Source organism: Staurois parvus, unplaced genomic scaffold (assembly GCF_062004578.1).
Source record: "Staurois parvus isolate SC_StPar_1 unplaced genomic scaffold, SC_StPar_1.0 ptg000061l, whole genome shotgun sequence".
Classification (NCBI taxonomy): Eukaryota; Metazoa; Chordata; class Amphibia; order Anura; family Ranidae; genus Staurois; species Staurois parvus.
The window spans coordinates 11687979-11705009 of record NW_028317857.1 but is presented as its reverse complement, the minus strand read 5'-3'; the positions used below and the strand labels follow the sequence as shown (position 1 = coordinate 11705009).

At 46.5% G+C, this 17031-nt stretch overlaps 1 protein-coding gene across 2 annotated transcripts in view; it reads left to right on the top strand.

The window, feature by feature from the left end:
- Positions 1-16508, top strand: part of VIPR2 (vasoactive intestinal peptide receptor 2) — a 101909-nt gene extending 85401 nt beyond the window's left edge. For both annotated transcript variants that reach the window (XM_089668735.1, XM_089668736.1), the window contains 4 exons: positions 1418-1509; positions 4163-4292; positions 5897-5938; positions 16050-16508. In XM_089668735.1, coding sequence (XP_089524861.1) covers positions 1418-1509; positions 4163-4292; positions 5897-5938; positions 16050-16223 — 438 coding nt within the window. In that variant the 3' untranslated portion in view covers positions 16224-16508. The remainder of the gene's footprint in view (positions 1-1417; positions 1510-4162; positions 4293-5896; positions 5939-16049) is intronic.
- Positions 16509-17031: the final 523 nt, after the last annotated feature.

Here is a 17031-nt window from a genome sequence, read left to right as displayed (position 1 = left end):
TTAAAGGGATGCAGACACTGCAACTTTCCTCATAAGAAGACTAAAAGTGCATCCAGAGATTAGATTGAACACAAACACTCCTATTCAGGAACAAGATTTCCAAGGACATTCTAGAACATACAGCTTTTTCTTAATAACAGAAGAACGTTTGTTAACCACTTGTCCTCCAGAGTATTTACCCCCCTTCCTCACCAGGCCATTTTTCGCATTACGGCGCTGCATTATTTTAGCTGACAATTGCGCGGTCTTGCAATGCTGCACCCAAATGAAATTTACATCCTTTTTTTCCCATGAATAGAGCTTTCTTCGGTGGTATTTGATCGCCTGTACGGTTTTTATTTTTTGTGCTATAACAATGTTGCAAAAAAAAAAATATTTTGGACTTTTGCTATTAAATATGTCCAGTAAAAAATCTAATTTTGTCATAAATTTATGCCAAAATGTCTTTGCTAAAAAAAATTCCAATACATGTAATTAAATGGTTTACATTAAAGTTATAGCGTTTACTAACGGCGGTATATATACTGGGATTTTTTTGTTTAATTTTTACTAGTAATGGCGGCAATCAGCGACTTATAGCGGGACTGCGGCGGGCATTCTGACACTGGGGGAAATTAACTTGGTGTCACTGACATCCCCAGTGACACCAATACAGTGATCAGTTTTAATAAATTGCACTGACACTGAATTAATGGCACTGGGCAGATAGGGGTTAACATGTGGAGCGATCAAAGGGTTAACTGTGTGCTGTTTTACTATGGGGGCTGTGTGTGTGTGCTTCACTGTAAGCACACTGCTTTGCAAGGCTCTGCAGTGCAAAGCCATGCATAGCAGCGTGCAGGAGCTGACAGGGGAGAGAACTGTATTGTTTACTTACAGTTCTCTCCCTCCATCGGTAATGCTCCTTAATCACTGGGTGCCGGCAAGTAATCACTGGGCAGGACCTGGTGATTGACAGCCTAGGCTGTGAATAGCGACTCGGGTGGGATGAACGTCCCTTACCTGGAAATGCAAAATTACCTATATATACGTGATTTTGCGCACCCGTGCCGCCCTGTAGCAATATTACTGCTATAGGGCGGACGGGAAGCAGTTAAAATACTTGCAATATACATAGATGACCCAGAGGGGATTGTCTTGTTTTTTTCAACAAAAGTGGGGTTACTTTTTAAGTAGTGTAAAGTCAGGTCAGTATGACATTTAGAAAATGGCAGATAAAAGGAAAATTATGATTGGTTGCTAAAACGTATTCTGGCTATAAATTGCTTCAGATTCCAAACATCGCTATGTAATCTTTTCCAGCTAGTAGGCTAAATGCTTTTCAATATGCATTGGAAATGTTGGTTTATCTGTTACTTATGAAAGGCACATGGGTTTGTTTAAACACATTGATATATTTTCTGTGCTTTTTTCCCAGGTAAACTTCTGTCTATTTATTAATATCATTCGAATCTTACTGCAGAAGCTAAGATCTCCTGACGTGGGGGGCAATGACCAATCCCAGTTTAAGTACGTATTCAAACATATTCTTTCTGAAATTAAATCTCAGCATTGCTTTGAAATACATTACAGTTTAGTCATCCACTCCTGTTAAATTTAGTGTATTCAGTATGAATTTTATAATTATGATGCATAGCTAGTTTATTCATAAATAGGAATTTGGAGCAAAATTTTAAATATTAAACAAAAAACATTTTCTGGAGAGCCATCATATAGCATCAATAAAGGAGATAAGATATACAAATTGTACAAGTGATCCATATGGACAATAGCAGTTTAGCAGATGCATTGTAAACTATCAGTGGGAAAGAAAATTCATAAAAGGAATCTTGTCTTAGAATATTGGGACTTTTAATGCTGACTTCCTTTTAAAAATGTCTGCTTGCTGTTTGTCATGAAAGCCCTCTGGCATCAACATTATCTGATCTGGAAATAGTGGGGTTGTTTACATAAATTAATCAGCTTCCAGGTTTTATTGTCAAATCTTAATTGAACAAGCTGAAGTTAGAAGCTGATTGGCTACCATACACAAGTGCACAAGATGCTAAGTGCACCAGGTTTAGGCTCCATGCATGCTAGCATTTTTTTTCTAAGCTCAAAAAACGCTGGAAAACATGCTGGTAATAGCGATTTTTAGAAGTGTTTCGGAGCATTTAAGGAGCGCTGATGTTTTTACAGTACATGTAGGGCAAAAAAATCTAGAAAAAAATCTGCTAGGTGTGTTTTAGTAGCATATTAGTAGCATTTAGGAGTGTTTATGAGCATTCAGTGTTTTTTTTTCTGCTGGCAAATTGCTCCCAAAAACACAAAAAAAGCGTTTTTTTTCTGCTCCTAGAAGCTGAAGCTTGAAAAATGCTTCTAGCTTAGAATAGTGTGCTTGGATAACACTACGTATGTGCTTCTAAGTGCAGAGAAAAAAATGCTCATAACTAGCTACTAGGAGCTTAAAGATAGGGTGCTTGAAGCCTCAGTAGATCTCCCCCTCCCCCCCCCAGTGTATTGCATAATTCTTCCAATTCAGAGACTCAAGAATGATGCCGGGTGATGTTCAGGCAACTAGCATTTTCATAAGGAGGCCAGCATGGCAGCATCACTATTTCTCTCATAAAAGAAAAACAGTTTTTGGAAAGTACAACTTTTCTACCCAAATCACTGCATAGAAAATACAAATAATTTTTTACTGTGCATTTTTACTTTTCAAAAATAATGATGTGAATGTGGGGAAAAGCCTCTTTAACACACAGTAAGCTTAAACATTTTTTATAATGAATCCATCATTAAAAAGAAATAAAACAAACATGTTATCATGTTATCAAAATATCTTAATTCACTTTCCGCTCGCCCGCCCACGCGCAGTGTATATTGCAGCTACAGGACCAGCAATGTACCCTTACGTTACTGGTGTTAAAGCAACACAGGGAGGCACTGTGCTTCCCCCCCCGCACGTCTGTTGTGTCCACTAGACACAGCGGAATGAAGATCCGGGTGAACAAGACCCGGTGGTCTATATGATCACAGGATCACAATAACAACAAAGTTGTTTTGAATCCATCTGACAGTTGGGCAATATATTGTGTTTCTGTGCATTCAAATTTACAACACCCACCCTTTTATTCTCTAGGGCCTCTGCATTAAAAAAAAATGTACTGTTTGGGGGTTCAAAGTAGTTTTCTAGCAAAAAAACTATTTACATGTAAACAAAAGGCGTCAGAAAAGGCTTGGTCATTAAGTGGTCAGAAGAGTGGGTGGTGTTTGCCATAAGCTTCTAATGTTGGCCCAGGATAGTAGAATCACCCCCCCCCCCAAATGACCCCTTTTTGGAAAGTAGAATCTCCGTGGTATTTGCTAAGGGGCATGGTGAGTATTTTGCAGATCTCATTTGTTGCCACAAGTTTTGGGAAAACAAAGAAAGAAAACAAAAATGTATTTTTTCTTTTCCTCTTTCTCAAAATCCTGTGCCAAAATTGATGTCTGCAAAATACTCACCATGCCTCTTATGAAATTCCATGGGCTGTCTACTTTTTAAAAACAGGTCATTTGGGGGTGTGTTTGTACTATCCTGACAAACAGGATGACACTACATAAAGTTAAGGAATACAACAGTGTTGTCTTTACCCTACTATGCCGAGAGAGATAATATCTTTGCTCACTCTGCTTTCTTCTTCTTTCAGCATATTTCTTGTCAATACATTTGCATACAGCTCACATGACTGGCTCCATCTCCTGGTCTGAATGCTGCTGTACAGCTTTATCCAGACACCTATCACTGTTGTTTATGTCCACCATGCATCAAGATCAATGGGAGGCATGTGGCGTCCTCTCTTACCCACACCACTGACTGTTATAAAATGTGGGGAAGGTTGAGTGGCCACATACAATTGCTACAATTGGGTCAAACCTGTAGACTGCATGTGTGTTTTTGTCACAAAATGGATCGAAATCTTCTAAAATGTTCGTTTAGTGCTTACTTTTTGGTCTGTGCTGATTTCATAATGCAGCTATGCAGAGTCTGAATTTCCTGCTAATGTCAGAACTTGACTTGTGTACAGCACCAGTGATTGAGATATAGAGAGTATATCCTGCTATCAGTAAAGAAAGTGTCATTGTCATACAAGGCATTTTGCCCTAGTGTGAGTAATATTTTATTTTTGCCTTTTTTCAGGAGACTCACAAAATCCACCCTTCTGCTTATACCATTGTTTGGAGTCCACTACATGGTGTTCACTGTTTTTCAGATGCCCAGTTTCAGTGAATGTCAGATATGGTTCGAGCTTTGTGTTGGGTCATTTCAGGTAAAAGATACATTTGTATATCCAATGATCTTGTAAGATACAGTATAAAAACTTAAAGCAATACTAAAGGTTCACTTTTTTTTTTTTGGAAAATAACAAACATGTTCTATTTACCTACTGTGTGTAGTAGTTTTGCACAGAGCAGCCTGGATCCTTCTCTTCTCGGGTCCCTTGCTGGCGCTCCTGGCTCCTCCTTTCTGTCGGGTGCCCCCCATAGCAAGCAGCTTGCTATGGGGGCACCCAAGCAGGCGTGTTCCCAAAGAACAAAAGGTATATCGCTCATGCAAACAATCCAGATCAATCCACAACAGGTGCAGGCTCTGGCTCGCCACCACACACGATGCAATAGGAAGAAGGGTCAGCTGCACTCCGGAGGATAGATGAATATAGTGTGTATTTATTGATCCATAGGACACACAAAACACCAGGACATGAATACAGGACTTGTTAACGCATTTCACACAATCTTGTGCTTAATCGTTGTGATTAAGCACGAGATCGTGTGAAACGCATTAACAAGTCCTGTATTCATGTCCTGGTGTTTTGTGTGTCCTATGGATCAATAAATACACATTATATTCATCTATCCTCCGGTGTGCGGCTGACCCTTCTTCCTATTGCAGGTGTATTCCCAAGCCGCTGCTCGGAGTGTCCATTCACACACGCCTCTCTCTCCTCATTGGCTGACTGGCTGTGATTGACAGTAGTGGGAGCCAATGGCTCCCGCTTGCTGTCTCAGCCAATGAGGAGGCAGAGACCCAAGACAGCCGAGGCTGTCATGGACATTGCTGGATCTTACCCACACTACTAAAAATGCCAATGGCTCCCACTTGCTGTTTCAGCCAATGAGGAGGCAGAGATGCAAGACAGCCGAGGCTATCGTGCACATCACTGGATCTTACCCACACTACTAAAAATTATAAAATGTGGGGAAGGATGAGTGGCCACATACAACTGCTACAATTGGGTCAAACATGTAGACTGCATGTGTGATTTGTCGCAAAATGGATTGAAATCTTCTACAATATTATTAGTTTACTTGTAAATAGAGCTTACTGTCTCAGCCAATAAGGAGGCAGAGACCTGAGACAGCTGAGGCTGTCGTGGACATCGCTGGATCTTACCCGCACTACTGAAAATTATAAAATGTGGGGAAGGATTAGTGGCCACATACAATTGCTACAGGCATGTTCCCAAGCCGCTGCTCTGTGTGTCCATTCACATACGGAGCTGCAGCTTGGCCTCCGCCCTCTCTCTCTCCTCATTGGCTGACTGGCTGTGATTGACAGCAGCGGGAGCCAATGGCCAATGGCTCCCGCTTGCTGTCTCAGCTAATGAGGAGGCAGAGACATGAGACAGCCGAGGCTGTTGTGCACATCGCTGGATCATGATGGGGCTCAGGTGAGTATTGAGGGGGCTGGGGCCACTGCTGCACACTGAAGGTTTTCTACCTTAATGCATAAATACATGAAGGTAAAAAACCTTGAAACTTTACAACAACTTCAGTTAGGTGAAGGGTAATTGGTTGTTGTGGGTTATTGCAACATCATTGCTCTTAGCATTTATTACCAAACAAGCTATAATTATGTGTATTTTTGTTGCAGGGGCTGGTTGTGGCCATTCTGTACTGCTTTTTAAACACAGAAGTAAGTAATTTTGTATACTTTTGGTACTTAAAGTTCAAACATCTCTTGAAGTATAAATACAGTAGATTTTAAATTAAGATTTGGGCTTTAAAATGGTTTTAAACTTACATATGCCCAGTGAAGTGACTGGCCTCAGGTGATACACAAAGATTAAACAAATCCTCCTACATAAATTATCCCTGTTTATCTGTAGCGCTCTCTTCTCTACAGCCTCCTAAAACACACATTTTACACAGCATTCTGAGCTTCAGAAGGCAGGGGGTGGGGATCTGATTTCAGACGCTGCACAACATAGAACAGGGAGCTGAATGTAAATTGAGACCCGACTGGAGGGAATGGACACACACATCTCTACACAGCCTCATAGGGAAACATGCATTGCTGAGGCTGCCAATCCCCTGCTGTGTGCCGAGGGAGAGGAGGCAGTCCCCTTGGATTCTGTGGTATCAGCATAACCTGCTCATGCAAATAGCTGGCAGAGGAAATAGAGAGCAGATAGGAACCACACTAGGTGCTTTGGATTGAGGCTAGCACACATTATAGAGGGATATGTCTTATTCATTTTTCATTTCAGAGGTTTACAATCATTTTAAATTAATTTAATTCAGTGTTTACTACCCATAGTGCTGTATTTCTGCTCAAATGATTGTCTCAAAGCTTCCCCTATATTACCACAATGGGACTGATGAAATAATTATAGCATGAAGGTTCTCCCATTTAGCACTCAGCAATTAGAAAGTGGCTTGTCAGTTGTAACACAATGGTACGTAAATGCTGCAATTTTTCTCAGCAAAAGTGCAGTTTTACTTTACGACATAATTGGCCACAAGACACTAATAAGATTGATGTTTCAATGTTTATAAACTACAGTAACTTTTATGTGGAAGATGAAATACTGTATACTGCACGTATGAGATACGGGCTATTGTTTCAAGATTTTTTAATGCGAAGCTCTCAGGGGAAAAACACATTATAGAAAAATACCTGCAAGGGAAGAGGTATTATACTCATCTCTCTTCAACCTTCCCTCTGTTCCAGTGCTGCAACTTCTTTAAGACTCTTTGGCATTTGACATTTCTAGGCTTCAGAGAGCCTTTATATTAGTGCAGAACACTGTACCTTTAATTTAAATGCCCTTGGAGTCTGCTGGGGAAGAGAAATAATACTGTCAGTCAGTATGACATGCAGATGAGTGCCGTCGATCTTAGAATCACCGCACACTTCACTCATTTGGGCAGTCACGGGGCCAAAACCAGAGTGTGGAGCCACAGTGTGGCGGTGGAGGCAGCAGCAATGGGAGGCCATACAGCACCCTATGACAAAATGGAACCCACCAGCAGTGTGAGGAGACCTGAAAGTGGCACATGGCAGAGTGTGGCGATGGAGACAGCAGCAATGGGAGGCCGTAGAGGGACCCATGAGAAACTCTGGACCTGGCAGCAGCATGAGGAGGCGGTACAGGGGCCCATGACAGATTACGGGCCTGGCAGCAGCATAAAGAGTCGGTACGGGGGCCCATGGCAGATTACGGGCCTGGCAGCAGCAATGGGAGGCCCGTAATCTGCCAGCACCCTATGACAAAATGGAACCCACCAGCAGTGTGAGGAAACCTGAAAGTGGCACATGGCAGAGTGTGGCGATGGAGACAGCAGCAATGGGAGGCCGTACAGGGACCCATGAGACACTCTGGACCTGGCAGCAGCATGAGGAGGCGGTACAGGGGCCCATGACAGATTACGGGCCTGGCAGCAGCATGAGGAGTCGGTACGGGGGCCCATGGCAGATTACGGGCCTGGCAGCAGCAATGGAAGGCCCGTAATCTGCCAGCACCCTATGACAAAATGGAACCCACCAGCAGTGTGAGGAGACCTGAAAGTGGCACATGGCAGAGTGTGGCGATGGAGACAGCAGCAATGGGAGGCCGTACAGGGACCCATGAGACACTCTGGACCTGGCAGCAGCATGAGGAGGCGGTACAGGGGCCCGTGACAGATTACGGGCCCGGCAGCAGCATGACGCGTCGGTACGGGGGCCCATGGCAGATTACGGGCCTGGCAGCAGCAATGGGAGGCCCGTAATCTGCCAGCACCCTATGACAAAATGGAACCCACCAGCAGTGTGAGGAGACCTGAAAGTGGCACATGGCAGAGTGTGGCGATGGAGACAGCAGCAATGGGAGGCCGTACAGGGACCCATGAGACACTCTGGACCTGGCAGCAGCATGAGGAGGCGGTACGGGGGCCCACGGCAGATTACGGGCCTGGCAGCAGCAATGGGAGGCCCGTAATCTGCCAGCACCCTATGACAAAATGGAACCCACCAGCAGTGTGAGGAGACCTGAAAGTGGCACATGGCAGAGTGTGGCGATGGAGACAGCAGCAATGGGAGGCCGTACAGGGACCCATGAGACACTCTGGACCTGGCAGCAGCATGAGGAGGCGGTACGGGGGCCCATGGCAGATTACGGGCCTGGCAGCAGCAATGGGAGGCCCGTAATCTGCCAGCACCCTATGACAAAATGGAACCCACCAGCAGTGTGAGGAGACCTAAAAGTGGCACATGGCAGAGTGTGGCGATGGAGACAGCAGCAATGGGAGGCCGTACAGGGACCCATGAGACACTCTGGACCTGGCATCAGCATGAGGAGGCGGTACAGGGGCCCATGACAGATTACGGGCCTGGCAGCAGCATGAGGAGTCAGTACGGGGGCCCATGGCAGATTACGGGCCTGGCAGCAGCAATGGGAGGCCCGTAATCTGCCAGCACCCTATGACAAAATGGAACCCACCAGCAGTGTGAGGAGACCTGAAAGTGGCACATGGCAGAGTGTGGCGATGGAGACAGCAGCAATGGGAGGCGGTACAGGGACCCATGAGACACTCTGGACCTAGCAGCAGCATGAGGAGTCGGTACGGGGGCCCATGGCAGATTACGGGCCTGGCAGCAGCAATGGGAGGCCCGTAATCTGCCAGCACCCTATGACAAAATGGAACCCACCACCAGTGTGAGGAGACCTGAAAGTGGCACATGGCAGAGTGTGGCGATGGAGACAGCAGCAATGGGAGGCCGTACAGGGACCCATGAGACACTCTGGACCTGGCAGCAGCATGAGGAGGCGGTACAGGGGCCCATGACAGATTACGGGCCTGGCAGCAGCATGAGGAGTCAGTACGGGGGCCCATGGCAGATTACGGGCCTGGCAGCAGCAATGGGAGGCCCGTAATCTGCCAGCACCCTATGACAAAATGGAACCCACCAGCAGTGTGAGGAGACCTGAAAGTGGCACATGGCAGAGTGTGGCGATGGAGACAGCAGCAATGGGAGGCGGTACAGGGACCCATGAGACACTCTGGACCTGGCAGCAGCATGAGGAGTCGGTACGGGGGCCCATGGCAGATTACGGGCCTGGCAGCAGCAATGGGAGGCCCGTAATCTGCCAGCACCCTATGACAAAATGGAACCCACCACCAGTGTGAGGAGACCTGAAAGTGGCACATGGCAGAGTGTGGCGATGGAGACAGCAGCAATGGGAGGCCGTACAGGGACCCATGAGACACTCTGGACCTGGCAGCAGCAAGAGGAGGCGGTACAGGGGCCCATGGCAGAGTGGCGAAGCGTAAGCAGCTTAAATTGAAGGCCATACAGAGGCCTATGTTAAAAATAATAACATGTTTGGGGCATGATTCATGGCGGATTTAGTCAGTTGTGTCAGGAACTGGTGGTTTGAAATCCAGACTAATCCACGCCTGATTCATTTTCACAAACGTGAGTCTCTCCACACTTTGGGTGGACAGTCGTGTCCTCCGCGGAGTTACAATACCTCCTGCCGCACTAAACGCGCGCTCCGATGCCACGCTACAGGCCGGGCATGACAGCCTTTCAAGCGCAAATTCAGCTAGTTGGGGCCAAAGGTCAAGTTTCGTTGCCCAGTAGTCAAGGGGATTGTCTACCTCGGTTGGCAGGGTGCTGTCCAAGTAGGCCCAAGCCTGTTGTTTGAGCTCCTGCTCTAGGTCAACCTGATGCTGCTGCTGCTGCGGCTGGTTAGTAGTTTCCTCACTGCGCTGGTGAAGAAAGCTACTCATCATCGACTGCAGACTGAGGAAGCCGCTGCTGGTGGAGCTGCCACTGCTCCTACCACCCCACCCCTCCCCTGCTGCCATGGCAGCGGAACGCGAGCGCACAGGGCCCACAGTGTCTGAGGATGGACGTTGGCGCAGAAAGGCAGAGACCAACTGACTACATAGGTGGTTTTTATAGTACGTTATTTTGGCCTCCCTCTCAGCAGGTGTGAAAAAGGCCACCATTTTTGAACGGTAGCGAGGGTCCAACAAGGTGGACAGCCAAAAGTCATCCCTCTGTCTGATGGTTATTATTCGGCTACAAGCAACCGAGCATGCTATGGGCCATTTGTGCCAAGGAATGCGAGGGACTCCCTGCCTCCATCTCCACAGCATACTGCCATGGTGCGTCTGGGTCCTCTGTCTCCTCCTCCTCCTCTACCAGATGCTCCTGCTCCTCCACTCCTGTCCGCTGAGTGGAAAAACCACCCATTTCACTCAATAATTCCTGAGCACCAATGTCCTCCTCTACCTCCTCCTCTTCTTCCTGTCCTGCCCCCACAGGGGTCATGTGGCGTTGAGATCTGTGCGCCACGTCTACCGCACCCTGACCAGCCATTGTTAACAGCATTTGTTCCAGGATGTGCAACAGAGGAATGACGTCGTTCATCCCATAGTCCTGCCGACTCACGAATAGCGTGGCCTCCTCAAAGGGCCTGAGCAAGCGGCAGGTGTCACGCATGAGCTGCCAATGGCTGACATCTAAGTTACACAGGGGAGTACCTTTATCCGCTTGTAACATCAGGAAATCGGTGATGGCCTTTCGCTGTTCGTAAAGGCGGTCTAACATATGTAGGGTTGAATTCCACCTTGTTGCAACGTCGCAGATCAGGCGATGCTGTGGAATTCCGTTCTGCCGCTGCAGCTCAAGGAGGGTGTGCTTTGCGGTGTAGGAATGGCTGAAATGCATGCAAAGTTTACGTGACATTTTAAGGATGTCTTGCAGTGGGATGGTGGATTTTAGGAACCGCTTGACAACCAGATTGAACACGTGAGCCATGCATGGCACATTGCACAACCTTCCTTGATGCAGAGCAGACACCATGTTCTTTCCGTTGTCGGTCAACATGGTTCCGATTTTCAGTTTGCGCGGAGACAGCCATCTGTCGATTTCTCTGTTCATTACACTCAGAAGTTCCTCCCCTGTGTGACTACGTTCGCCAAGGCATACCAGGTGCAGCACAGCGTGACACCGTTGCGCCCTGCACATGTGATATGCCGGTCGGGTAATGGGACTTGGCACGGGGGTGGCGGCTGAGGACACGGCGGAAGAAGAGGTGGTAGAGGCGGACATCTTTTCTGGACCAAGGACGTGCAAACGTGGAGGCAAAAGCGGCGTGACCTGTCCAAGTTGCTGGTGCGGCTGTGCCGGCACCACGTTCACCCAGTGGGCCGTAAATGACATGTACTGTCCCTGACCGTAGTTACAGCTCCACACGTCGGCGCTGCCGTGCACTTTGGCAGAGACCGACATGCTCAAAGACTGGCCCACCATCTCTTCTACATGTGAATGCAGGGCTGGCACTGCCTTTTTGGCGAAGAAATGCCGGCTTGGCACTCTCCACCGCGGCGCGGCACAAGCCATCATTTCTCGGAAAGGTGCTGAGTCCACCACTTGGAAAGGGAGGGACTGCAGCACCAGCAACTTGGACAGGAGGATGTTCAGCTTCTGCACCGTCGGGTGCGTGCTCGCAAACTGTTGTCTCTTGGAAACGGATTCCAAGAAAGACTGCTGACGGAATCCGTGAAGAGGAGTAGCAGGAGAAGGAGCATCTGAACGAGCGGAAGATGCCAACGAGCGACAAGTCCCCTCAGCAGAGGTGTTGGAGCCTTGACTGGCTGATAGAGGGCGATTGACGTCGGGTGATGGAGCAAGTAACGGAGCGGGTGATGGAGCGGGGGCTGGGGCAGGCAGAACCGCCGTATCTTTATCACGGTTTTCCCAGGCCACCGAATGGCGACGCTGCATATGCTGACGCAACGCTGTAGTCCCAACATGGGCCCCCTGGCCACGCTTGACTTTCTGGCCACATAGTCGACATACGGCTACGTTTACTTCCTCGGGCGGCTTGACGAAAAATTGCCACACCGCCGAGTAGGAAACTTTGCCCCCGCTACTCCTCACTGGCTGACTGCTACTTCCTCCGTGCACACCGGCACCACTACTGGCCGTGGTGGTAGGCTGCAGTGGAGCTGGTGCTCTACTCCGTGGCCGTTTGCCTCCACTGACACTGCTGCGGCCCTGCTGCCTCCTGGGCAACCCACCGACTGTTTGCTCGCTGCCAAGCTGGCACCCTCTTCTCCTGATGATGCGGAAGCAATAGCCTGATGACGACGAGGCTGCCAAGTGCGATCAGCCTCATCATCATCAATTAGGGTCTCCGCCTCACTACTAGCCCCCTCGGCTGCGTGTGGGTCAGGAGACAGACCTGTCTCTAGACCGGCTACCGAGCCACTCTCCTCGCCAGTACTTCTTCGCCTGGCTGCTGAAGAGGCGGATGTCTCCCCCCGTTCCTGACCGCCTTCTGTTAGCTCTTCCTCACTGTACAGTGGGGCTGAGCCCACAGCATGCGATACTTCACTTGGTGAGGGAACACCAAAGGACAGGGGCAGGTAGAGGACACGTGATTTCAGTGGGCTTGCTCCCGGGCCATGCCAACTAACGGTTGTGTCTGACGTACCCACCGACCGTTGGCTGTAGGTGTCAGAGGTGACCTGGGAAGACGACCGAGCCAACCAATCGATGACGGCAGGGTTGTCGGTGGAGACATGACCGCTGGATGACACCGGGAGCACTGGCCTCTGGCTGCGACTAGTGCTGCCTCGACCCCTTCCTCTGCTGCCACGTCTGCTCGCTCCTGAAACATTGCCTCCTCTGCCACTCCTCTGCGTGTTGTCTGACATACTCTTTAATTCAACGATTCTGTGTCCCTGAGTAACAATTCTGTGTCCCTGAGTAACAATTCTGTGTCCCTCAGTAACGATTCTGTGTCCCTCAGTAACAATTCTGTGTCCCTGAGTAACAATTCTGTGTCCCTGAGTAACAATTCTGTGTCCCTCAGTAACGATTCTGTGTCCCTCAGTAACAATTCTGTGTCCCTGAGTAACAATTCTGTGTCACTGAGTAACAATTCTGTGTCTGTCCCTGAGTAACAATTCTGTGTCCCTGAGTAACAATTCTGTGTCCCTGAGTAACAATTCTGTGTCTGTCCCTGAGTAACAATTCTGTGTCCCTGAGTAACAATTCTGTGTCCCTGAGTAACAATTCTGTGTCTGTCCCTGAGTAACAATTCTGTGTCCCTGAGTAACAATTCTGTGTCCCTCAGTAACAATTCTGTGTCCCTCAGTAACAATTCTGTGTCTGTCCCTGAGTAACAATTCTGTGTCCCTCAGTAACAATTCTGTGTCCCTCAGTAACAATTCTGTGTCTGTCCCTGAGTAACAATTCTGTGTCCCTAAGTAACAATTCTGTGTCCCTGAGTAACAATTCTGTGTCCCTGAGTAACAATTCTGTGTCCCTCAGTAACAATTCTGTGTCCCTCAGTAACAATTCTGTGTCCCTCAGTAACAATTCTGTGTCTGTCCCTGAGTAACAATTCTGTGTCCCTGAGTAACAATTCTGTGTCCCTGAGTAACAATTCTGTGTCTGTCCCTGAGTAACAATTCTGTGTCCCTGAGTAACAATTCTGTGTCCCTCAGTAACAATTCTGTGTCCCTCAGTAACAATTCTGTGTCTGTCCCTGAGTAACAATTCTGTGTCCCTCAGTAACAATTCTGTGTCCCTCAGTAACAATTCTGTGTCTGTCCCTGAGTAACAATTCTGTGTCCCTAAGTAACAATTCTGTGTCCCTGAGTAACAATTCTGTGTCCCTGAGTAACAATTCTGTGTCCCTCAGTAACAATTCTGTGTCCCTCAGTAACAATTCTGTGTCCCTCAGTAACAATTCTGTGTCTGTCCCTGAGTAACAATTCTGTGTCCCTGAGTAACAATTCTGTGTCCCTGAGTAACAATTCTGTGTCCCTGAGTAACAATTCTGTGTCTGTCCCTGAGTAACAATTCTGTGTCCCTGAGTAACAATTCTGTGTCCCTCAGTAACAATTCTGTGTCCCTCAGTAACAATTCTGTGTCTGTCCCTGAGTAACAATTCTGTGTCCCTGAGTAACAATTCTGTGTCCCTGAGTAACAATTCTGTGTCCCTCAGTAACAATTCTGTGTCCCTCAGTAACAATTCTGTGTCTGTCCCTGAGTAACAATTCTGTGTCCCTGAGTAACAATTCTGTGTCCCTCAGTAACAATTCTGTGTCCCTCAGTAACAATTCTGTGTCCCTCAGTAACAATTCTGTGTCTGTCCCTGAGTAACAATTCTGTGTCCCTCAGTAACATTTCTGTGTCCCTCAGTAACAATTCTGTGTCCCTGAGTAGCAATTCTGTGTCCCTCAGTAACAATTCTGTGTCCCTCAGTAACAATTCTGTGTCCCTCAGTAACAATTCTGTGTTTGTCCCTGAGTAACAATTCTGTGTCCCTCAGTAACAATTCTGTGTCCCTAAGTAACGATTCTGTGTCCCTAAGTAACGATTCTGTGGCCCTAAAGTCTCTCTGGCCCTAACTCTGTCCCTAATACAGACAGGTCTGTCTCTCTTGAATGACCGGAGGCTAATGGAGAATTGTAAGATGGCCGCAATTTATATCTCCACCATTAGACAGTGCTGGCTGGCTGGCTGCTGATTGGCTAATGCGATCACATGTCATGAATGAATGCATTATGGGTCAGCGCGCCTTGTCTGCGCGCCTTCCCAGAGATCCCCGCTCCGTCGCCACACATGTCACCGCCATTTTTGGGAAAATTCGATTCGTGCATCCGAAGTTGGCTAATTTTCGGATTCGGCGCGCATCGAATATTTCCCAATATTCGAAACGAATTCCACTTCGCCATGTTCGATTCGCTCATCTCTAATTATTATCATTAAACACTTTTAGCAGAGATCACATGACCAAGAGCTAAGGCATGTCAGACATATGGTCAGCACCAAATTAAGCCTGGATCAGCATTTTATCAAGGAAAAGGAAAGTAATTTAGGCCTTCTATTTCTACTTTTTCACTCCAGCTGTTAACATAATGTGGCAGTGCGGTGCCGTGTCATGGGTTAAAAAGAATTAATGACCCAAGATTCTCATCCAGGCAGGTTGAGGAGCTCCAGGGAACCTGGGTCATTCAGAGGAAACTGACTTTTCTGTTTCCTCATCAGTTAATAAAACCTGTTTTGGGACCTGGAGACCAAAGATTTTGTAGAGATCTGGGAAGGATGAAATCTCCAATCCTGGGTCCATGTTTTGAGAACCACCAGCAGACTAATTGGGCTGGTGTATGATGGGATTTTAGGAGAGACTGGTCTAGGGTTCTGGGCTCCACCCCAGCAGACAGATGAGGTCATTGTCCAGGAGTCAGGAGGGTTCCACTTAGGAGAGAGGTGGGAGCCAGAACAGCAAGGGGCACCAAGTTATGTGCACAGAGTTGGGTATGAAGTCTGTAGGAGGCAGACAAAAGGCCTAAGTACCAAATCAGGAGTGCTGCCTGTATAAGCCTGGAGTCTGAATGTGTATTTCTTTGGATGGAAATGCTGAAACCCCCTGTGAAAGAAACTCATTGATTTTGTTTGATCTTTGAAGCTATGTTGAAATTTCTTTTTTTTTTAACGGGCAAGAAAAGCCCTTAAAATGAAGAAAAATGAGTATTGATGTCCTTAAAAGCTCCATCACTTGAACCTACTTTGCAGAATAGGTTTATGATAACATTTCAGTATCTGTCTGTTTTAAAATAAGGGGTCCCTGGTCCTCCTATCACTGTACTAATTCAATTTGTTCTTCTTTATTAAAACTTTCTCATGTATTACTCCTGTTTATATACAATGACCAATGCAGGAGAAAATGCAGAAAAAAATTTTTTTCTGATTATTGATGGCAAAAAATATCTAGTGTTTGTTTACCTTTTAGGTCCAAGGAGAGTTAAAGAGAAAATGGGGAAGTTTTTATCTGAACCAGTACCTAAGCCGAGACTATCGTCTACACAGCTTATCAATTTCACGAAATGGCTCAGAGTGTGTTCCACAATTTCACCGAAACTCAAGAGCACCATCCATCATGCAAACTGAAACTTCCATCATATAATTTGTATAGTTACAAAATCAAATATCCAGCGTAAGGACTGCTGAAAATTCTGTACATCTAAATTTGCTATCAGTGAAAAAAGAACTATACATTTAAGTGTTTTATTTCAAATCTGATGACCAACAAATTTTTCTATGAACTTTTGGACTTGATGTTGCACTTACCACTCTATCATGCCATTCTTATCATGTAATTTATTATGTTTGTGTATTACCTTTATGTTTTGTGGAACGTTCTGTTATTTGAGTATTAAACTGTATAGTTCATTTGTATGAACTCCTTGTAGACTGAGGGATAATTGTGCATTATGTGTATTTGGCTACCATTTATCTAATGTTGGAAAGTTTCTCTAGCTTTATAATTCCCCCCCCTATTATGCTCTTTTTTTACTTTGTCAAATACACAGGTGTGTCAACTGGCTTTGCATGTCAAAAGGGGTTTCTAAGTATTTCATTCCAAAATGCTTCTATTGCAATTCTCCAAAAATAAGAACATATTGATGTACAATAAGTGGAACTAAAGAGATTACCAATCACAGTATCAGAATTTTTCCATAGTAAGGTATTTGTGCTCATCCTTTGTATGGATGTCTAAGAGAGCAGAGGAGCTGGACCCTATGACATTACTGCATGTGACATGGGATGATGGTTTACACAAACACCTCTGAGGCTGGCTATAGGTGTTGTCAACAAAGGTGATGGATATTCAGTCAACTGCTAATATACTCTACAGGGTTGCCAGCTCACCATTTTAATTCCTGACAAATTCAACGCACATTATACAGTTTCTAAAGTTAAACTAGATTTAA